The sequence below is a fragment of the Mastigoproctus giganteus genome, chromosome 7, assembly GCF_048544385.1.
Source record: "Mastigoproctus giganteus isolate SK-2022 chromosome 7, ASM4854438v1, whole genome shotgun sequence".
Taxonomy (NCBI): Eukaryota; Metazoa; Arthropoda; class Arachnida; order Uropygi; family Thelyphonidae; genus Mastigoproctus; species Mastigoproctus giganteus.
In genome coordinates, this window is record NC_143581.1 from 211191849 (window position 1) to 211217069 (window position 25221).

Consider the following 25221-nt stretch of genomic DNA (forward strand, 5'->3'; position numbering starts at 1 on the left):
GTTAAAAACTCCACGACCAAAGTTAAACGGATCACAGTCCCAGGGGCAACTGCCCCAAAGGACACGGAAATGCTTTAACAAAATTTCCTCAAAACCCAATTTGTAATCAGTGCCCGTTTCCCTGGGCAGGGAATCTCCCTGCTTACCCACCCCAGACTACAGGGAAGTAGGGCAGCTAATCCAAGCAACATAACAAACAGCAAGAACAAAGAAATTAAACTCAAAACAGTCAATTCCGAACAAGCAATCGGCTATCACAATTTGCACTCACTACTCACAGTATTACCCCAGAAAAGCCCCTGGGGCATCACGAGGTACTGACAGAATCTGGTGGTTTTCCATTCCGACCATGTACTCAAATCAGGAGCAAGCAGATATGCACTTTATGTATGGTTTGATAGATGGCAATGTTCTGGAGGCTCGTCATTTGTACCACGAAAGGTTCCCAGAATGAAGATGTCCAGGCAGGAAAACATTTGATGGTATCCATCGCTGCGTTTTGTGAACTTGGGACCTTTACACCTCATGCTGCTGACAGAGGACAACCAAGATCTACGACTCCTGAAGTAGAGGGGTGGACCAACTGCCTGGCCTCCATGCTCGCCTGATTTAAACCCACTAGATTTCTTCTTGTGGGGCCATTTAAAGTCATTGGTATATTTGACTCTGGTAGCTGATGTGGAAACTCTCCGCAATCGAATTGTGGCAGGTTGTGAGAAATACGAAACATGCCAGGAATTTGGCATCATCTGCACGAGTCCATGAGACGTCGATGTGGGGCCTATATTCAGGCAGAAGGTAGACATTTTGAACAATTACTATAAGGTGATGTGAACAGTTAAGTGTCATAGACAGACTTTTAAAATTCGGAAACCAAGCATTTCCGGAACTATGTTGATATAAAATATTTTTATTGTCTACATATGAGGAACTCATTTCTGCGTGTATTTTTGAGACACCCTGTATATATGTATATATATATGCGAGGAGTAATCATTTAATTTGCGGACTGGTGCAAGATCTTAATTGTCATCATCTGAATCTTCTGTGGATTTCTTCTTCATGAAATGCTCTCCCTTGAACTTTTACACACTTTCGCCACTGTTGTACCCACGCATTAAATGCTTCTTGCAAGCCATTTTTCGAAAGACTGCCAAGTGCTTCCATTGTGGCTCTATGAGCATTGTTAGCATTAGCATTAGTAGAGGCATATGATGCAAGAAAGCAAGCTTATGCAGCATCAGCCAAAAAAAAAAAAAAAAAACCCACTTCCACTTCACCCCTTCGTTCATTCGAAATACCTGTCCAGCTGAGCCTTAAATTTATTTAGGCTATCAACTTCCACGACAAGTGGAAGACGTTGTTGTGTCATACGCGAATCACTTGCCATTCAGAGCTTTCTTCAGACTTGGAAACAGAAAGAAATTACATGGGGCTAAGTTTGGTGAATAAGGGGGATGTGACAGAACCTTGCCACCCATGGCAGAGATCACTGGCTGCACAATAATAGCTGTACGGGGCCTGGCACTGACTTGATTCAGAAACCACTTCACACCAGAAAGTTCTTGACATTTCTCACAAATGGTGTGCCGAAGTTTGACTCTGAGAACATCAGAGTATGCTTCCTTATTCGCGTTGTTCCATGGGGCACAAAATGTGTTACAAGGATGCCTTCCATGTCAAAAACACAAGAACAATTTGTTTGTCAGCCGAACAAGAAGCTCGATATTTATTAGGTCTTGATGAGTCAGAATGCTTTCACTCACTCAACTGTTGTTTTGTCTCTGGATCATAGTGAAAAAACCAAGTTTCTTCACAAGTCATTATTTGATTTAAGAGGTTTTGATCCTGTATTTAAAAATTATCAAGCATTTTTTGTACAGGCCAACTGTGCTGTTTTGTTGTACAGTCAAATTGTATGGAATCCAGCAGGCACAGATTTGCAACATTTTCAGATGATCTTTCACAATATTATGAGCACTACCATATGAAATAGACATTCTAACAAGCTGATTTGTGAAGTATAATTTGTGAATAAGCTTCATCCAAGATTTCCTGGGCTTTTGCAATTTGCTCAGGAGTTCTTGAGGAGGAAGACTGACCAAGTCTTGGATCATCTGCAACAGACTCACAGCCTTCACTGAATTGCTTGTGCCATTTAAATATGGCCATCCTACTGACACTCAATACTATATACTTCATTCATATCTTTAACTGTTTCCAATGCATTTAAGCCACTTCTGACACAATAACGAATCACATATCTCTGTTCAATCTGTATGTCCAACAATCGTCAGTGACATGCAGTTAAAAAACTCTCTTTGTGCAACACTAGCTTGGCAAGTACTGGCATGCTCTGTAATATTTTCTTAATCAATATTTGCATAAAATGTATTTATTCATTAATGTCTCATTTATTATGGTAACATTGCATAAATGTGTTTGTTATCGTACTTTTGAAATAGAGAAAACTGCTCAAAAATCTGACCTTGTTAAATCTTGATAAATTATTGGCTTCAGAGCATAAAATGACAAAATTGTCAGTATAAAATACTTCGGTTTGACATTGTTGTCTTAACAAATAAATTCACAAACTAACTTGCAGCAAAAAAAAAAAAAAAAAATTATTATAAAATTCTTAAAATTAAATAGAAATGCAAAATAAATGTTATTCTGTAACAATTTTTTTAAAATAAAATATATTAAGAAACAGTCTTCTTAGCTATTTTATTTCAGCCAAAGCATATATGAATAATACATCCATCTTACATAAATATTGAGCAAAAATGTATTTAATGAACAATATTTACAATATTTACTTAATTAGAATAAACCATTCAACACCATATTTTGGAGTAAATTATTTGTCTGTTAGTTTTCTGTAAATTACGAAGTCCCAATAATCAGATAGACAGCCCAATTTATGATGATGTTTCAGATTCTCTCTAGAATTCATTTTCAAGTTTAGAATAGAAAAAAAAAATTTAGAAAAGATTCTAATTGATTCTTAATGAAAACCAACAGCACTAATCAAGTGAAGAATTAGATTAAATTTATCATTCAATTAAATTAGATATTTTAAGAAATAAATAAGAGAGTCCATTCCAGTCAGTTCCAAAGAAGTATCTGAAGAAGCAGCACAATTTACTGTAATTAATTAAATATTGGCAAACGTTTTAGCTGAAATCATTTAATTTCAATGAATACAAATTAGTTTTGTAGAATTATTTTATTCTCAATTAGGTTCGCTAAATGTAAAGAAATTAAATTAATAAATTCAGTAACTTGTGTGGAAAACTTAGTGAGGTTTACAGCAGAACTCTTAAAGATTGGCAGTTTATTATGGACTGAAACTGTAGTAAGCAAAAAAAAAAAAAAATTAAATTTTTAAAATTGACAAGTTTTTTACTAAGGATCATACAAACTTCACTGTTCATATGCAAGAGCCTTATCATTTCTGTGAGCAGATGTTAGATAAAATGGGATAACAATGAAATAAAAACATTGATTTAGAGAAATCTTATTTATCATTAGAAGAAGAAAAAGTGTAGTTTCAAATAATTTTAGAAAACATTGGAAATTGACATATTTGCAAATTTGTCACTTTATATATATTTTTAACAAGGTGGAGCACATGGAAACAAAAATGGAATTAGTTGACAAATTAAAACAAGAAGCAGATGAAAAAAATAGAATGCTACACAAAGGTAAATATTAAGTTTCCTACCTAAGTATTTTACGTGAATAACTTCTACAGGATATTACTGCTTTATAATGGTGTTCATTAAGGTAACATATTAATTATATAAAATATGAGCTCATTTTACATAGTTTATATCATTAATATGTGTCAAATGTGCCACTGCATTAAGTATTCATTTAATTCATTTTAAATCCTGTTGCTAACACAAAGAACTTATTTAGACCTTTTTAAGTGTAACTGTCAGTTATTTAGGTAGAATTGCAGGGGGCCCACACCTCTTACCAGATTTTTTCATCCTGTAAATAGACAAGCTAGCCTTAGAACATCCAGTTTAATGCCGTGATATTTTGGTGCCTCCTTCTCTGAGTTAGCATAAGCATTAGTAGAGGCATTGATGCAAGAAAGCAAGTTTATGCAGCATCAGCCAAAAAAAAACACTCCTATTTCACCCCTCCGTTCGTTCGAAATACCTGTCCAGCTGAGCCTTAAATTTATTTAGGCTATCAACTTCCACAACAAGGGATGGAAGTCAGTTCCACCAACCAACTACCCGGTGGCTAAAGGCAAATTTCCACACATTTTTCCTACGTCTGTCTCTCCTCAATTTGAATTTATGCCCTCTCAGGTGATGATTCTGAGCAAGAGGAGGAATCCCATCGGCATTGAGCATGCTCAAACCATCCAAGGCTTTATACACTTCAATCGGATCACCTCGCAGGTGCCTAGTCTCCAGACACTGTAATTTGCAAAACTTAAGCCTTTCTTCGTAAGAGCAACCCTTTGTTCCATTCACTAACCTTGTTGCCCTTCTCTGTACTCGTTCCAGCAGCTCTACATCCTTCTTGAAATGAGGTCTCCACATCTGTATACAGTACTCAAGGTGTGGCCTGACCATTGCCTTATACAAGGGAATAATCACCTCCTTATCCCTGTTAGAAAAATTCCCGTATATCATTGACATGCCACCATGAGCTACTCTTTCAGCCCGTGTGCTGATTGATTGATTGATTGATTGGATATTTTACTGGCGCATCAGCTTCTATGGCTATAATGCGCCACCCGTGTGCACTGCTCAGAGTACACACACACACACACACACACTGTGTGTGTGTGTGTGTGTGTGTGTGTGTGTGTGTGTGTGTGTGTGTGTGTGTGTGTGTGTGTGAGAGAGAGAGAGAGAGAGAGAGAGAGAGAGAGAGAGAGAGAGAGAGAGAGAGAGAGAGAGAGAGAGTCAGTCAGAAGTAGAAGGGAATCACCAAGAAAGAGAAGCATGATGATATCCAGCCCGGGGTGTGCCAAGCCCATACTCACTTATAGTGTGATCATTTATGATATTGTAATTTAGTAACTATGTAATCATGCCAAATATAAAATAAATATCACATTCATAACAGCAGTAGTTGTAATTTAGAAAAAAAATTTCATAACTTGAGTAGTTACATAGAATGATTTCCACACATATTTAGAAATTTTCAGTGTGACCTTAAATAGATCATTTTTATTAAAATTCTTTTTTTATGGTCAGCATTAATATAAGCACTGAAAAAAATGAAATATTATTTAAAATAGCTTAAGTCTTAATGAAATAAAAATTCCTTCTACTGACAAGACCAAAAAGTAAGTAAAGTTTTATTAAAAATAAATTAAATACATGGACATCGATACATAGAATAAAATATGAAAATAAATACACTGTGTAAAAATTAAACAACCAATAAATATACAAAAAATAATAAAAGATAAACTGTTAATATAAAGATAATAAAAGTGATAAAACATGCATTAAAGAGGCACGAAGAAGCTTTCAAGGCAATGAGCTTCTTTATCAACTTATGCAAGATAAACAATGAATATAATGAATGCAGAATTGGAATTAGGGGAGTACAATGTGTACAGAAAGGATAGACAGGATAGGGAGAGAGGAGGGTTTAAGCTGTTAGTTAAGAAACACATAAAATCTAAGGAAGTGCATCTAGTTGGTATGGGAGGACAGTGCAATATTGAGTCAGTTTGGTGTGACATAAGCACTGGGAAAGCAAAATTAAGAGTAGGAGTGTGTTATAGTCCTAATGACTCTGAGTATAATGAACAATTATACAGAGAAATAGAGTGGGCCAGTAAATCAGATTGTCTTACAATGGGGGATTTTACTTCACTGATATTGACTGGAACTTGTGGGTTGGTCATTCGCACACCAGCTAGGCTTTTGTGGATTTATTGGATGATTGTTTTTTGTAGCAGCATGTTTGAAAGGCAACCAGAGGGATTAATATTCTTGATCTGATTATCAGTAGTGATTCTTCATACATTTAAGATAAAGGAACTGCAGATAAAGGAACCACTAGGTGGCAGTGATCACAGTGTACTGATGGGGAATTTATTAAAAGATGTATCTACCAGCACTAAACCTTGGGTAAAGGGAAGGGTTTTTGCTTTCGTAAAAGCGACCACAGTGGTCTGAGACAGTATTTAAATTCTATACAGTGGGACCAACTGATGATGTTCCCAACAGCAAATTTTAAATGGGAAGCATTCAAAATTCAAAGAAGCTTCTACAGGGATGGGATACACTTAAATAGAAAGGGTGCAAGAATATTTGCCGATGCTATTGAGGCAGTGTTAGGTGGGACAGAAAACTGCTAGCTTTGGGGGATACAAGGACTAACAAGTAAACACATGGGTTGTGCTACGGTAGCTAAGAATAGGAACAGGTGCATGTATACTTGCGTGTGCACCAATGCTAGGAGTTCGGTAAATAAATTTGATGAATTTGAGGTATTGCTCAAAACATCAAAGGCAGATATTGTTGGGATATCAGAGACGTGGTGTCACACAGATATAAGGAATGCAGAACTGGAATTTGGGGAGTACAATGTGTACAGAAAGGATAGACAGCATAGGAAGGGAGAAGGGGTTATGCTATTAGTTAAGAAACACATAAAATCCAAGGAAGTGAAGCCAGTCGACATTGCTGGACAGTGATGTGTCGAGTCAGTTTGGTGTGACATAAGCATTGGGAGATCAAAATTGAGAGTAGGAGTGTGCTATAGGCCTAATGACTCTGATGAGTATAATAAGAAACCGTACAGGGAAATAGAGTGGTCCAGTAAATCAGAGAGTCTTATAATGGAGGATTTTAATTTCCCAGATATTGACTGGAATTTGTGGGTTGGTCACTCACACACTAGCAAGGCTTTTGTGAATTTATTGGATGATTGTTTTCTACATCAGCATGTTCGGGAGGCAACTAGAGGGAGTAATACTCTTGATCTGATTATCAGTAGTGATTCTTCATGCATTAAGAATCTGCAGATAAAGGAACCACTGGGTGGCAGTGATCACAGTGTGCTGAAGTGGGATTTACTCAAAGAGGTAACTACCATCAGGGGTAAGGGAAGGGTTTTTGCTTTCGTAAAGGCGACTACGATGGTCTGAGACAGTATTTAAATTCTATACAGTGGGACCAACTGATGATGTTACCAACAGCAAATTCAAAATGGGGAGCATTCAAAGAACTTATCTTGGAAGCTACTAGGTTTTACATACCAACTAAGAAATATTGTTCAAGGTTTAGGCCAAAATGGATGTCAGATGAACTAATGAGACATATGGCAGAGAATAAAAATGCATGGGATACATATAAAGTAATGGATGACATGGAAGCCTGTGATAGATATAAGCTGGTCTGTAACCAAGTCACAAAGGAGATTAGGCAGGCAAAGAAGATTATGAGAAATCCTTGGCAAAGGATGCAAATAAAAACAGAAAAGAGTTTTTTACCTATGTAAACTCTAGAATGAAAAGGGTGAATCAGATTGGTCCACTAATGGTTCAACAGTTGAGGATCCTGCTGAGATGGCTAACAAACTAAACGAGTATTTTGCATCTACATTCACACATGAGGAGTTATTCAGGAAGGGGAATGCCAGAGGTGAAGTAAACTCTGGCAGTGAGCTAGATGATTTTGTAATAACTGAGAGGAAAAATTGTTGAGGATAAACATAAAAAAGGCACCTGGAGTGGATGGGATCTATCCAGTTATATTAAAGGAGGCAGCAAAGGAAGTAAGCAAACCCTTAGCCATAATTATGAGAGCTTCTTTGGACTCGGGGGAGGTATCCATAGACTAGAGACGTGCAAATGTGACCCCAATTCACAAAGGAGAATCAAAAGCTGACACAAGTAATTATAGACCTATGAGTTTAACTTCTGTTCCAGGAAAATTAATGGAGGCACAGTTTAAAGAAGCACTGCAGGATCATCTAGACAAGACTTCAGTTATAGCTCGGACACAGCATGGTTTTGTTAAGGGAAAGTCTTGCCTGACCAATTTGGATACTATGATGCAGTCACAAAAGAACTGGATGCAGGTAATAACTTTGATATTATATATCAAATTTATTCCCTGCATTGGAGGCAAATTGCTGCTATGGATAAAGGGATGGTTGAGGGGGAGAAGACAGAGTGGTAATCAATGGACACTGCTCATCGTGGACTAATGTTATTAGTGGAGTCCCTGAGGGTTCAGTGTTGGGTCCATTGTTGTTTTCGGTATTTATAAATGATATTGATGATGGTATATCAAGCTTAATGTCCAAGTTTGCAAACGATACAATGGTTGGCAGGGTTGTTAAGGACACTACTGACAGTATGCTGCTGCAACAGGATCTGGAAAGGTTGAGCAGATGAGCTGAGAGGTGACAAATGAAGTTTAACATTGACAAATGTAAAATACTACATATGGGAAACAGCAACCCCAGAGCAACGTATCAACTCTGTGGTACTACACTGACAGTGGTAGAGAATGAAAAGGACCTGGGGGTAATTGTGCAGGCAGATATGAAGTTCTCTGAGCAGTGCAGACGGGCTGCAAGAGTAGCTCATGGTGTCTTGTCAATGATATACAGGAATTTTTCTAGCAGGGATAATAAGGTGATTATTCCCTTGTATAAGGCAATGGTCAGGCCACACCTTGAGTACTGCATACAGGTCTGGAGGCCTCATTTCAAGAAGGATGTAGAGCTGCTGGAACGAGTACAGAGAAGGGCAACAAGATTAGTGAATGGAACAAAGGGTTGCTCTTATGAAGAAAGGCTTAAGTTTTGCAAATTACAGTGTCTGGAGACTAGGCACTGGCAGGTGATCTGATAGAGGTGTATAAAGCCTTGAATGGTTTGAGCATGCTCAATGCCAATGGGATTCTTCCTCTTGCTCAGAATAATCACCTGAGAGGGCCTAAATTCAGATTGAGGAAAGACAGATGTAGGATAGATGTGCGGAAATTTGCCTTTAGCCAGTGGGTAGTTGGTTGGTGGAACAGACTTCCATCCCTTGTTGTGAAAGTTGATAGCCTAAATAAATTTAAGGCTGAGCTGGACAGGTATTGCAAACGAACGGAGGGGTGAAATGGAAGTGGGTTTTTTTTTTTTTTTTTTTTTTTTTTGGCTGATGCTGTATAAGCTTGGTTTCTTGAATCATATGCCTCTACTAATGTCAATGCTAATTAATCTTGGCTTTTCATACTGACTTAGAAATATTGTTCAAAGTTTAGGCCTAAATGGATACCAGATGAACTAATGAGACTCGTGGCAGAGAAGATAAATGCATGTGATGCATATAAACTATTAGGTGACACTGTGGCCTATGGTAGTTATAAGCTGGTCTGTAATCAAGTCACAAAGAAAGTTAGGCAGATTACAAGAAATCTTTGGCAAAGAATGCAAAGAAAAACAGCAAACAGTTCTTTACTTATGTAAACTCTTAGAAGGAAGGGGATGAATTAGGTTGGTCCACTCGATATCGGTGGTTCAACTGTTGATGATCCTGCTCAGGTAGCTGACAAACTGAATGAGTATTTTACATCTGCATTCACACATGAGGAGTTATTCAGGGAAGAGAATGCCAGAGGTTTATCAGACTCTGACAAGGAGCTAAATGATTTTGTAATAACTGAGAACAAAGTGGGGGAGAAATTGTTGAAGTTAAACATAAGAAAGGCACCTGGGGTGCATGGGATCTATCCAGTTATATTTAAGGAAGCAGCAAAGGAAGTAAGCAAATTCTTAGCCATAATTATGAGCGCTTCCTTGAAGTCAAAGGAGGTCCCCGTGGACTGGAGATGTGCAAATGTGACCCCAATTTACAATGGCGGATCAAAGGCTGACGCAAGTAATACACACCTGGTAGTTTAACTTCTGTTCCAGGAAAATTAATGGAGGCACTGGTTAAAGAAGCAGTGCAGAATCATCTAGACCAGTGGTATCAAATTCAAATTGCATGCGGGCCGAATGCACGATCTGAAAGCAGCTGATGGGCCGGAATTTTTTTTTAACAAAATGAGAGTGAATATAAGCACCGTATTTACAACAAATACATAATTGAAATGTATTTGCGGGCTGTGAAAAATTGCTTCAGGGACCGGATGCGGCCCGCCAGTTTGAGACCACTGATGTAGACAATACCGAGTTATAGTTCAGACACAGCATGGATTTGTGAAGGGGAAGTCTTGTCTGACCAATTTTATTGGATACTATGATGTGGTAGTAAAGGAACTGGATGCATAAAATAATTCTGATATCATATACTTGGATTTTAGGAAAGCTTTTGATACTGTTGCACAATCAAGACTGCTGTACACATTGGAGCAGTATGGCATTAAGGGCAAGTTGCTGTTATGGATAAAAGGATGGTAATCAATGAGAATAGTAATCAATGGACACTGCTCTTCATGGACTAATGTTATTAGTGGAGTCCCCTAGGGTTTGGTGTTTGGCCCCTTGTTGCTTTCTGTACTCATCATTGATATTGATGAAGGTATATCAGGGTTAATGTCCAAGTATGCAGACGATATGAAGGTTGGAAGGGTTGTTAATGACAGTACACTATTGCAACAGGATCTAGAAAAGTTGAGCAGATGTGCTGAGAGGTGGCAACTGAAGTTTAACATTGACAAATGTAAAGTACTACATATGAGTAGCAGTAACCCCAGAGTAGCATACCAACTCTGTGGTACTAACTACACTCAGGGTAGTGGAGAATGAAAAGGACCTGGGGGTAATTGTGCAGTCAGATATGAAGTTTTCTGAACAGCGCAGATAGGCTACGAGGGTAGCTCATGGTGTCCTGTCAATGATAATAGAGTAGGAGTGCCCAACTTAATTTGTGATACGAGCTACTTTTTTCCTTCAAAATATGCCGCGATCTACTATCGCAAAAATTTCATTGCACAAGGTGCACAAATTGAGGGATGACTGTATATTTAAAATTCATCGTGATCGACCGAAATTAAATCTGCGACCAACTGGTAGATCGCGATCGACTCATTGGCCACACCTGAAATAGAGGAATTTTGATAGCAGCGATAAGTTGGTGATTGTCCCCTTGTATAAGGCAATGGCCAGGCCATACCTTGAGTACTGCATACAGGTCTGGAGGCCTCATTTCAAGAAGGATGTAGAGCTGCTGGAATGAGTACAGAGCAAGGCAACGAGATTGGTGAATGGAACATAGGGTTGCTGTTACCAAGAAAGGTTTAAGTTCTGCAAATTGCAATGTCTGGAGACTAGGCACCTACAAGATGACCTGATTGGGGTGTGTAAGGTCTTGAATGGATTGAGCAAGCTCAATGCTGATGGGATTCTTCCTCTTTTCGGATTAATTGCCTGAGGGGACATAAATTCAAATTGAGCTGACCTGCAAAGCATGCAAGTCGCCTCACAAGCCGACTTGCATGCTTTGCAGGGTGAAAAAGCTGTAATAACTCATGCAGAAATCTGTACTCTTTCTGCCTGAGTTTAAGTACAGCCTTAATTGAAGAGAAATTTAGAAATTGTTCCAGTTATCAATGGAAATCAAACTTAGACCTTTCCAAACAAGTGGCAAATTCCAGTGTACTGTGCTGACTAAGATGGGACACTGAGATACAAATTAAAATTATTATTTTAATTGTACCAGGGCTTGTCACTCGTACTCATACAAAGGGTACTAGGAAAGTTTTGCAATACAGCTTTGTTTATTTAATTTTTTCAAAGTAATTTCCTCTACATTCAATACACTTCTCCATCCTCCGAAACCAATCTTTAAACCAGTTCTGCCAAGTTTCACTAGGGAGTAAAGCACACTCGTCCCAAGCCCGTAAAAGGTCCTCATCACTGGAAAACCGCCTCCCTTTTAGCTTCATTTTCACATGCGGGAACAGTGCAAAGTCGCAGGGAGCAAGGTCTGAACTGTAGGGAGGGTGCTCGAGAAGTTTCAGTCCTGTCGTGGTCAAATATTCGGTGCAGGCTTTGGCGCGGTGAGCTGCAGTATTATCGTGATGGAGGTACCAGGTGTCCATTCTTTACTTTGGCCGCAGGTTCTTCATAGATCCAATGACTTTAGGCAGGCATTGTTCAGTATACCACTTAGCTGTGACTGTCTTCTGTGTGTCCAAAACGACACGTTCCACAATTCCACTCGATTTGAAAAATACAGCTATCATTTTCTTCTTTACAGTTGTTGTTGTTGTTATTTGGTTTTTAGGAGCATTAGCAACTAAGGCCATATTGCTCCGGGATATGCGGTGATCATTCCCTGACCTTTCCGCATCCTCCGTATTTGGTGGTGACGGGCTCGAACCCCGGTCTAATCAAGAAGCGTGTGCTACGCACTGCTGCTCCTTCCCACCTGGCTACGGAGGCGCCAGCTCTCTCTTCTTTACAGATCGGGATTTTCTGACAATTACGGGTGTGTCGTCATCATCAAAGACCCAAACTTTGTTTTGAGCCTTGGTCGGCAGATCGTAATAGTACAGCCAAGTCTCGTCACCTGTCACGATGTTGTTCACATACCGAGATTGTCCCTTATCAAACTTTTTTAACATCTCCCGGCATCAAGTCACATGGCGTGTCATCTGCTCTTCAGTCAGTTGATGCGGCACCCAGAGAGAACAAAGTTTGTTCACGTGCAAATGATCTTGCAGAATTGAACGAATTGCTGGTGCATTTAGGCCCAAAGTATCCTCTATCTGTTGGTAGGTCACTCGCCTGTTTTCGTCAAGCATTTTCCTCACAGCAGTAACGTTTTCCTCCGTAACTGACGTTCGTGGCCTTCCCGGCCTCTCAGAATCCTCCAGAGTGAAATTTCCCCTTTGGAATTCTCTATACCACCTGAATATCGTTGTACGATGTGGACAATCATCATCTAGTGCAAGAGTCATTTCTTCTAAGCACTGGTCTATGGTTAAACCATGCACGAAATTATACCGCAAAACTGTCCTTATCTCATTTCGTGACCACGATGCCATCGCAAGCACTTTACACTCTTACTACTAATGAATAACTGAGCCCATCGACTTGGCGCGGCGGCTACTATGCACGTATGAACATGTCTCAACATGCAGCAACAAGCAGCTTCCTGTGATTCATTGTTGCGTCATATTGCAAAACTTTCCTAGTACCCTTTGTATATGTGTATTTTGTCTGTTGAAATGTTGGTTGGATTGGATATTTTACTGGTGCATCAGCTTCTATGGCTATAATGTGCCATGTTGAAGTGTGTGCGTGTGCTCATAAGCTAACGCATGTTTTGCATGCTGAAAAACCTGAAACAACTCATGGGGAAAACTGCCTGAATTTGACGAACTAAACACTCGATTGAAGAAAAATTTAGAAATACTTCTAGTCATCAATGGAAATTAAACCCAGTCCTCTCAAAACAAGTGGCAGGTGCCAACGTATCATGCTAACTGAGCTGCCATGGATTACAAGTGGGACTTCACATTATAGAGATTTTAATAATTATTTAAAAAGAAATAACTAAATAGCTTTCATATCACAAGTACCAATATCATAAAAATTAAAAACAAGTTTTATGCCTTACCAATTGTTGTATGACATTTTCTGATTAAGCACTCTAAAAATAAAATATGTTCATAATGGTAATAGAGTTCTTTCTTTTAATTGTCATAGCATCATTCCATCCCAACTTTAGAAGTTTATAACATAGTCAAAAAAAAAATAGATATTTCTTATGGAAATTTAATATTTGATAAAATGCAAATGTGAAGACTCACATTGGGAATATGAGAGGAAATACAATAATAAACCCTCCTCAGGTCATAAAATAATTAAAACACAAGAACAGGAAATTGACCTAGTCTAAACAGTGGGCGAGGCAGGTACTGTCCTGTGAAATCCTCCTCTATCATGGAACTTTAGAACATGAATGACTTTTTAAAGGGGTGTTCGAAAAGTTTGCGGACTGAATATGAAGAGTTTATTTGAGGAGTCTGGTAACATCACTTTTCAACATAATCCTCTTTGAAGTCAGTACACTTCTGCAATACATTGATTTGAGCTGGGAAGAAAGTTTGCTCTTGGGTCTCCAGGAATGCATCCACTCACTACAGTACTGATGTCACAGTCAATGGGAAAATTGATGCCAACCAAGTATTTTTTCAAATTAGGAAATGGGTGAAAGTCCTATGGTGCTAGATCTGGTGATTATGGTGATGGTCCAATATTTCAAAGCCACACTTATGCAGTGCAGCCATGCAAATGACAATGTGAGTAGGCATATTGTTCTGATAGATCAAGACTCCTTTGCTGAGTTTTCCTCTGCATTTGTCACTGATGTTTTTACACAAACGCCTCACATGGTCTGCGTAATATGCCCCTGTCACTGTCTAGCCTTTCTGAAGGTAATCCACTAGCAACATTCCATCAAAAAAAACCAATGCCATCACCTTGCTAGCAGAAGGAATCAACATAGCTTTCTTTGGAGGGGTAAAGAGATATGTGATACGTTTGCACTTTTTTGGACAACTCTGGCTAAAGATGGACTCATGTCTCATCCATGGTCACAAACATTGTAAGAGAATTTGCTGGATCTGCTTGAAAATTATGCAAATTTCACTTGACTTGACAACTGTTATTCATTTTTGATCTGCTGTCAACAACTTTGAGACCCATTGTGCTGACACCATTTTCATATCAAGAACCTCTTGTTATGTTGTATACACAATCAGATGAGACACCCAAGACAGTGGCACTGTACTGAACTGTCACTCATCATCAGATAATGCACACTATCAACAACTTCTAGAGTGATGTACTTTGCAGGTCTTCCACAGCATGGGTCATCTTCCTGCGTTTAAATTCTTCTACCCATTTCTTAACCATCGAATAGGAAGGGGCATCCTTCTCAGTGCTGTAACCACATCCTCGTGGCCTTTGGCATTAGTTCCTTTTTTCCTAAATATTGGATGACTGCATAATGACTGATTTTGTAACATTTGTACATCTTTTCTCATTCACACAACTTTGTTGATTTCAAGACTTGTAATTAAAAAAATATGTTATTGAAACTGCATGAAACTTGCTGGGTTACTATTTGAAATGTTATACATTAAGTTGCACTTTTATTATTACGCAGACCATGTGAGGCATTTGTGCAGAAATTTTTAATGCTGTGACACACTACCTTTTCAGGCCACATACTTTTCAAATGCCCTTCATAATATGTATTATGTATTGTTTTAAAGTTTTACATAATCTAACATTCAGTGTGTTTCACATGCCTTTAGGATAGTTATTATTTAATTTAGTTTTTAATTTTTTTCATATCACAGAATCAGATAAACACTTTTAATGCTAAAAAATATTTTATTCTGTTAATTGAGTTAAATTTAATTAATTGATTATTTAGTATTTTAATTAATTAACAATATATTTGTTTGGCTGTTTGAACACCATTTTTGCTTATAACTTGGTGTCACCAAGCTTCTTCCATCTAACAACAATACTCTTTAATTTGAATAAATCCTTGAACTTAATAGTAATTACTTTTCTTTTGCAAGTTGTTTGAATGAGTTTCTCTGAAATCTTCATAGAGTTATATGAAGTTTTATTATTGGTGCTCCCTTATGTGAAAATTATGTTTCTTTGAAAAGTGAAACTAGTACTGATGGGTCATAAAAACCTCTTCAGTACTAGTCTAACACTTTCACTGCTTCCTCATGTAAATATGCGACTGCCGACCGGGCTAGCCGGGTGGGTAAAGTGCCTGCCTGGCAACCCAAAGGTCGCGGGTTCGATTCCCGCCTCGGGCTTGGATCAAAGTACTGCAAAAACCTTGGGAGGTGCATTATGGCCACAGAAGCCTATGCGCCAACAACTACCAAAAATAAAAAATAAAATAAAAAATAAAAAATATGCAACTTTGGATTTTTAATCCACTTTTGGGGGAAACCACCCTACCTTTACAACTTTTTCTTACAATTTGACAGAAATAAAACCAGATATTTTGTCAAGAAACTTGCAAGGCTGATTAATTCAGTCATCATAATGAGAGGAAAGCCAAAAAATGTCTCTACCCTTTTCAGTTGACTCAATCCTGGATCAAAAAGATCATCAGAAAAGTCGGCAGCAAAAGTGGTAAATAAAAACCTTTTTGCAGCATTTGACTGATGAGTGTGCAGATGTTACTGCACATTCATAAGTTCTTCCAAAAATGTTCACCCAAAATTTTTGCAAAAAAGTTTTTTTGTGTGTGTGTGTGTGTGTGTGTGTGTGTGTGTGTGTGTGTGTGTGTGTGTGTGTGTGCGTGCAAGAGTAAACATACAAAAAACCAATAGGGAAACTGATAGGAAAGTTAATTAAAAAATAGGAAGGAAAACTGATAGGAAGATTAATTCTCCTTTTACCCATTGCAGTAATTTACCACTTCTTACTGGAAATTTTGTGACAAAGTTGTGGCATTTTGTGACAAATGACTACATGGTTGACTACATGAATTAGAATATTAATATTTTAATTATATTTTAATTACGTCAACCATGTAAAACATTTCATGTTAATATTTACACTAAAACTCTTAGTAGAGTGAATGCTTTAATAACATAAAATCCGTAATAAAAGCTAACATTGTATGATCTTTGTTTACAGAATTAAGTTTTGTGCGTAACGAGAAATCAAAGGAATTGAAATATTTTCAACAAGAATTAGATTCACTTAGATTTCATCATCGAGAACAGATGGCATTATACCAGTCACATATGGATGCTTTAGAAAAAGAACTAGAGGCGGCTGTAAGTTTTAAAAAATAATAATAAAATAAATTAATAAATAATATAATGTTAAATAATTTGAGTTCAGTGCTTCTCATATACAATATCCTTATACAGTAAACCCCCACTATTTGCAGTATCTGTATTCGTGGTTTCGCATATCTGCAGTTGCTGATTTAATATAAAATGAAACCTAAAAAAATGTGAATTTTAAAGCACCGTAAAAAATATGCCACCCAACACCACATCACTTTTACAATCGCTAAACCAAAGTGTGATTCTGCATTTAAGTCCTACTATGTTAGGAGAACTTTTACTGGCTTAATTGAAAAAATGGAAAGGGAGTCAGACTTAACGGTAAGTCAAAGTTGGAAAAATTATAACATCATAGATTGCCTGATCAACATCAAGGTATCAGTTGATGAGATAAGAGCATCTACAATTAACGCATGTTGGCAAAAATTGTGGCCAGAAGTGGTTGTTGCTAAAACAGTCCCCAATGTCAATGAACTGGTTTGCCGATATTGTAGCAATTGCACAGGGAATAGAAGGTGGGGGGCTTTGAAAACATTGATGCAACAGACATTCGGGAACTTATTGAGGCTCAAGCAGATGAAATTACAATAGAAGAGTTGGATGAATTAGTGACAAGGTCAAATGAGAACCAAAATGATCCTGAGGAGGAAGATCTCAACATTGTTAGACGTTGAGATCTTCCTCCTCATTGAGACGTTAGAATTAAATAACAAATCATTAAAGGAAATCTTTAGCCTCTCCATACAACTTTCAGCAAAGGTGGTGGAAATGGATCCTAATTTGGAAAGAAGCATGAAGTTTAAACGAGACCTAGAACAATTACTCTTGCCTTACACAGAAATCCAAAAGGAACTCAATAAAAAAAATGAAGAAACAAACTTCAATTACGAGTTATTTTTGTCCCCACCCATATTCTTGATATATTTTTGAGAGATTTGTTCAAAATTTCTAATAAACATTAATTTAATATGTACTGTCTATGTTTGTCTATGTACATAGTCATATTATGTAGGTACATATAATACATACATAGACAAGTTTTTCTTATATATTTCATACTTTGGAATGGAACCCTTTTATTACTATAGGCACCATAAATCAGTATTTGCGTTTTCAGTATTCGCACCATTTTCCAGGAACGTAACCCCCACTATTCGTGGGAGTTTACTGTACTTAGGTCTATCATGATATGTTGCAAAAAATTCCCGAATTTTTGTTTGATAAATTGCTTTCCCTAATGTTATATGAAATAGGTTGAGAAGCACTGTTTTAAAGAGAGAAAAAAAATTAATTTAAATATATCGAGGTTTGCAACAATTGGCTCACGAATATCTGACAGTATTTACATGGTTGAAATAATTAAAATATTAATAACAGTAGCACTAAAACTATTAGTACAGTGGATGCTTTAATAGCATAAAATCCCTAATAAATGCTAATATTTTATGATCTTTGTTTACAGAGGTAAGTTTTATGCTTGACAAGAAATCAAAGGAATTGAAATATTTTTAAAAAGAATTAGCTTTTCATTTAATATTTTTTCTTTTCTTCTATGCTATTTGTTAGTGAAAAGGAAATAAAGAACTGGGATCTATACACATATGCTGCACAACCTGTTCATCAAAACTCAATGCATCAGTAAATCAAAAGGGATATTTTATGCCTTTCACAGTGCACATGATATGGAGGGAGCCAACAAATCACATCACAGACTATTACTTCTGTATGGTGCCTCCTATTACAAAAGGGATGACAATGAAGAAAAAGTGGACAGTGACATACCCAAATATATCATCTATAATTCATCCCATGCCTCACAGTGAAGTACTACCCATTCCTGAACCACCCGACTGATTTTCTGTACACTCTGATGAAGATGAAGGCACTGATGAACATCAACTTAATATGCAAGAAGAAGTACAGCAGCCGTCTACGTCAAGAGGTACACCATTTTCTCCAAACCTTTATCCATCTGAACCAAATAACATCACAGAAAGTGAGCATAACGACCTCATCAGGGATTTCGAACTGCTGAAGAATAAGGCAGAGCTTTTGGCCTCTAGGCTACAACAGTGGAATCTTCTAGATCATTCTGTGAAAGTGACAACATTTCATACTCGAAATAAAGACTATGATAAATTCTATCAAACAGAAGGTGAACTCACTATTTGTAAGGATGTTGATGGTCTAGTGGCAGCAATGAGCATGAGGCATATTTCTGAAGAATGGCGACTATTTATAGACACTTCTAAGGTTAGCCTTAAGGCTGTGTTATTACACAATGTAAATATGCTGCCTTCAATACGTCTTGCATATTCCATCCACAAAAAAGAAACATCAGAAGTATGAGTGGCAGATATGTGGTGATTTAAAGTAATCCCATTTTATTAGGACTATGAAAGGGTTAACTAAGTATTATTGCTTTTTCTGGAAGTGGGATAGTCTTGCTAAGGATATGTACTACCAAAAGATGAGTTTGCCTCAACGAAAATCATTAACACCTGGAATAAAGAACGTAGCATTTGAACTTTTGATAGATCCAAATAAAGTTTTACGTCCACCACCACATCAAACTGGGGCTCATGAAATATTTCATGAAGGCCTTAAAAGTGAAAGGTCCTACATTCACATACTTGCAAGAGAAATTTCCAAGACTTTCCATGAAGTACAGAGAAAATTAAGGCAGGCATTTCCATTGGTCCCCAAATAAGGCAAATTTTCAAAGATGAACAGTTTGAATGTGTCCTTAATGATAGCGAGAAATCAGCATGGAAAGCCTTTCGAAATGTTTCAACTGGTTTTCTAGGAAATATTAAAGCTGGCAACTACAGGCAGCTTGTGGAAGATCTCATTACTTCTTATGATAAACTGGGGTGTAACATGTCATTGAAGATGCATTTCTGCACTCACCTGGATTTCTTCCTGCCAAACTGTGGTGCCGTCAGTGATAAACATGGTGAGCACTTCCATCAAGACATTGCATTGATTGCGCCTCCGTAGCCAGGTGGGCAGGAGCGGCAGTGCGTAGCACACGCTTCTTGATTAGACCAGGGTTCGAGCCAGTGACCACCAAATACAGAGGATACGGAAAGGTCAGGGAATGACCACCCTATATCCCTGGAGCAATATGGCCTTAGTTGCTAATTCTCCTAAAAAAACCAAAACAACAACATTGCAGCAATGGAACAAAGATACAAAAGCAAATGGAGTGCCGCCATGTTAGCCGATTATTGTTGGACGGTGAAAAGGGATGCTCCTGAAGTTGAATACAAGCTAAAGGTAAAAAGGTCCAGTGTTTGATATAGGTGTGTTCGTAGCTACATCTTACTACCATATAGATAAAAAATACCTTGTATAAATATAAAAAAACTACTTTTTTCGAAAAAAGTAGTTTTTTTATATTTCTGCCATTTTAAGCATTATTTCTGTGTTTAGCACCCCAAAATCTATAAAGTAAACTTACTTCCATGCCCGTAACAAGATATGATCCAAAATTTGTTGTTCAGTGTTAACAATACTGTATGGATGTTTGAAATAAAAAGCTGATATTACTCTTACATTTTTATTTCAAAAATATAATTTCATAAGTAAGATGGATCTGTAATTTTCAGTCTCAACTTTAAAAGTGAATATTGTAGAAATAAACAAATATTTCTCATTGAATTTTTTTCCAGTTAGTAAAGAATAGTATCATCTTTGAGAATATGTAACATCACTTTCATATCTACAGTAATTATTTTTTAAATAATTTTTAAGGAAATTTTTAAATATACACCTCTCAAAATGATTATGACACGGCCAGCATATGAAGAATCATTGTTCATTTTTACAAAAGTTATCAAAAATACTGTATTCTCATTTAAAACATAAAATTTCAAATGCATAGCTACAATGTTTTTTTAATAATATTTTTGTAAAGTCATCTCATTTTATTTTTTAGTAAAATTAATCTGTCATTCAGTGGAATGCCTTGTGAAGGACAAGTTGTTACATAAACAAGCAAAAAAAAAAGCTGTTTACATAAGCTCCCTTGCTCTCTGTAGGAGCATGAAAGAAGGTTTAAATATAATAAACAATGGCCAGATATCATTCAACGAGGTTAATACTCCATGAGTTGACACCAGTCAAATATCAGACTGCTTTTCTCACTTGGCTTATCATAATTGTTGTTACTGACTCAATCCCTACATGCCTAATGACAAGTTAAATACTTCAGTTAGGGTACCACAAAAATGCCCAATGTCCAGACACTAATTTACAGAACATAAGTTTTCTCCTGATAAGAATATCCTTTTGCACCGCAACAACAAAAGGGTTATTTTTAAAGAAATCCTATTTCCTAAAATGGGATTTCCAAGTCGGTATGCAATATTCAAGATGTGGGCTACCATTTCTTTATATAATTATAATAATAACTTCTTTCTCTCTACTAGCAAAATTTCTATGTATATATCATTAACATAATTCCATAAGCTGTTCTAAAAGCCTGCCTACATTGTTTAGTAAACATCATATCAGATTGTATAGTTACTCACAAGTCCTTTTCTTTATAAACTTTAGTTTGGTGCTACCCAAATGGTATGTTACTCTAGGATTATCCTACCGACATTCATAATTTTACATTTTTATGTGTTAAATTTCAGCTGCCATTTCTCAGCCTATCCAAATAATATATCTGCCTTATTGTAGCATACTCTGCCCACCTTTTTATCATCAGTAAACTTAGACATTAAAGTTGAAATACCTACATCAATATCATTAATGAGTATTTGAAACAAGAAGGAGCCAAGGACTGAACTTTGTGGAACCACACTTATAATAACATTAGCCCATGAAGAACAATAGTCATTTATAACTACTCTGCCGACCGGGCTAGCCGAGTGGGTAAAGTACCTGCCCGGCAACCCAAAGGTCGCGGGTTCGATTCCCGCCTTGGGCTTGGATCAAAGTACTGCAAAAAAACCTTGGGAGGTGCAATATGGCCACAGAAGCCGATGCGCCAACAACTACCAAATCAAAAAAAAAAAAAAAACTACTCTCTGTCTCCTACTATTTAACTATTCCTTTATCTGTTATAATATCTCATTCAGTTTATAGAATAATCCTTCATGGGAGGACCACATCAAAAGCATGACAGAAATCTAAATATGATGTAAAAATTATTCTTTTATCCAGTTCTATGACAACCCCATTGTTGCTAAATAGATTAGTCAGACATGATCTCCTCTTAACAAAGCCACATTGTTATTTTCTTATAGTTCCATTCTTGTCAGATATTCCTGTATTGTTTGCTTAACTAAGGACTTCAATCTTCTTGGTACAGAAGTTAAACTTGTATGTTTTTGTAGTTTCCCATTCACCCTTTGAGCCACTTTTGTTAACAGGAGAAACATTTGCAGATCTCCAATCTATAGGAACTTCACTAGATTCCAAGGATGCTACTAGTATAATTAAAGGTTTTGTAACTACTTTTGTTGCTTCCTTCAATATAATTGGTTAGAATCTGTCAGTTCCTAGTGCCTTATAATTTAATAGTGAGAAAAAATGATCATTTGTCACAGCACCATACTCTGAAACTGTATATATTTTAACTGTTCATAATAATGATTCTAAATTATAATTACTCTTACTCACTCACAGCAGAAACTAGTGCCAAAAATAATGCTTTTTTTGTAGACCCATCATCAGCCGATTGAAACACACAGATTTAATGATAAACTAGATAAAAAAGCTGCTTTTAGTGAGACAGAAAAATCTGCAGATGTTGAGAATAGCTTCCTTTATACAAAGAGTCACTTAATGGTAAGTATTTTACTTGAAATTAGATATTACTGCAATTTAGAATAAATTACTTCATAATTGTGACTTGGACTACGAAAAGGTGGTTAATGTATCAAGATATCGATTATGAGATTTTAGATGATTTTTGTAGAAAAAACTATGCTCTTTCCAATGAAACCAATTCCAGGTCTCTAGCTCAATTTGATGCTTCACAATTTGTACCTAATGATGGGGAATAAAAACTGGAAAACTTAAGGAATGAAAAATTTAACATACTTGATTTTTACTGTAAAAAAAGTAGACATAGAAATACTCATACAAAATTATCAAGTTTAAGAACAAATAGCACACATTCACGCTGGACATTAACCCCTCTTCCTCTTCTTCAATTCTTTATTCGGTTGTGGGGCCACTTCATCTGCTTTGAAAGAATCTGTTACTGCTTCTGATGTTGTTATACAAGTACCACTGGCAATCCAGTGACAGTCCTCTTGGCTTGATTACCTTTGCCATCTTCCCATTTAATGGTTTTAATAGAAGAGTGAACTCATTAATGTCCTTACTATCAGAAAATTTCATTGCCTTCACTACTCCACTAGGGAAAATCATGAAGTGGTGGTATTTAGTAATCCCAGCTAACTGTTTGAAAAATTGCTTCAAGTATACATCCCATTCATACGAAGCCACTTGTTTGGCAGAAACATCCTTATTATAACCACCAGGAGAGGAGATAATAACACAGTTTATCAAAATAACCAAATAACAACAACAAGATAAAAACCAAATAACAACAAGTCATTGTTGTTGTTGTTATTTGGTTTTTAGGAGCATTAGCAACTAAGGCCATATTGCTCCAGGGATATGTGGTGGTCATTCCCTGACCTTTCCGCATCCTCCGTATTTGGTGGTCATGGGCTTGAACCCCGGTCTAATCAAGAAGCCTGTGCTACGCCCTGCTGCTCTTGCCCACCTGGCTACAAAGGTGCCTCAAGTCATTGTGGGTATCAATATTACTGAGAGCATACTTTGCTTTAAAGCTTGCATACATCCGATCAGGACTAAACTTAGTATGATCAGTTAGGAGAAAATTGAGGAGAATACACTGCTAGATCCCTTTGCCACTCTCCACATTAGATATTGAAGCCTTGCATTATTTTTATTCTTTCCCACACAATTGTCAAGGAGCTGTGTGGACAAGGGTCTCAGCTTCTTGAGAAGTTTCCAGGTAGTGTTGCAGCAAACTCACCACACAATTTGGACCTTTTCCTATGTCTTGCTCCTTGCGCGGGAAGAAGAGACCGATGTGAATGTCATAAAATAAAGCAGATATTGCTGGGGTTTCTGTTCGTTGCCCACCATGAGCAGAGGCCCGTGAGAGACATCTACCTCGCACGGAATCGTATTAACTTTAATGGCTGTTTACTGGAAAACTTCTTTTCGCACATTAACCACCTTTTCGTAGTCCAGGCACGTATTTTAAAGAGAAATAATATATATATTTTTTTATTTGATTAAACCTCTTAGCCAGTTATTCACCTTTCCACTGTGAAATTAAAAAAGAAGGAATGCAATTTAGTTGTGCTCACTCCTTCATCCACTTTACAGTGGGCTGCTTCAGTTTATGCATATTATTTTATGGGATCTATTTAAGGTTTTTTAATGCAAAAAAAATTTACAGAAAGACAATACTTACATATTTTTCTGGGGTGTGTAGCTGTACATCTCAGCATAATTTACCATAAGCAGTTAATTGTTGCCCATGCACTTCCAGTCATCTTGCAGTGTGACTGACACTACACATTGGCTTTCATTGATGTAATAGTTATGCTGTGAATAAATAATCCCTATTAACCTAGGGTGATAACTTTGGCACAAATGAACTCTAAAATATGCATTCAGAACATACATTTGTAAGTGTGTTTTGAAATATAAAACACATGCTTACAATATCTGTATTTCTGTGTTTGTTTTGTTGTTTGTTTGTTGGTTTTTAGGATCATTAGCAACTAAGGCCATATTGCTCTGGGGATATGCGATGGTCATTACCTGACCTTTCTGCATCCTCCGTATTTGGTGGGCACGGACTCGAACCCCGGTCTAATCAAGAAGGTATTTCTGTGTATTTTCCACACCATTTACTCCCCATTTTTACTGAGGACTTTTCAAGTGAAACTCAGCCAGTCTTGGGGAAAAGTGTAGGGTTTCTTCTGGGAATTTCCCCTTCCTCTTTTTTTTTATCCAAAAAAGCAAACCATCTTTAGAACATATTCAGTTTGCAAACAACTAATTAGATAAAAAAAAAAACTAATCTTAACATTAACACAACCCTGTACCTCTCATGTGAATCAGTCAGCATTTCAGATTGACTAAATCAATTTTATCATATTTATTGTCACAGTGAATCATATTTCACACATTTCAGAAGTATTCAAATGTCCTTTGAAATATGTAACCAGTTGGTGAAAATTCTTTGGTATGTATTTTTGCAGGGGGGAGATGTGTTATATCCCCCCATCCAACATAGATGATATATAGCATGTATATAATAAGAGCTGAATATCAGAATAACTTTGGAAAGAGTCAATAAAATTAAACTGTATACTGATAATTTGTTTTAGGTATTATCAGGTGAAATTTCTTTATAAATTTACTTAAG

General features: G+C 36.9%; 1 protein-coding gene across 1 annotated transcript in view; it reads left to right on the forward strand.

The window, feature by feature from the left end:
• The window catches only part of LOC150083648 (uncharacterized), a 250721-nt gene that overhangs the window by 216482 nt on the left and 9018 nt on the right, over positions 1-25221 (forward strand). Inside the window, exons 27-29 of the mRNA XM_090378554.1 lie at positions 3626-3707; positions 16627-16769; positions 22461-22586. Of these exons, the coding sequence (XP_090234680.1) occupies positions 3626-3707; positions 16627-16769; positions 22461-22586 (351 nt within the window). The remainder of the gene's footprint in view (positions 1-3625; positions 3708-16626; positions 16770-22460; positions 22587-25221) is intronic.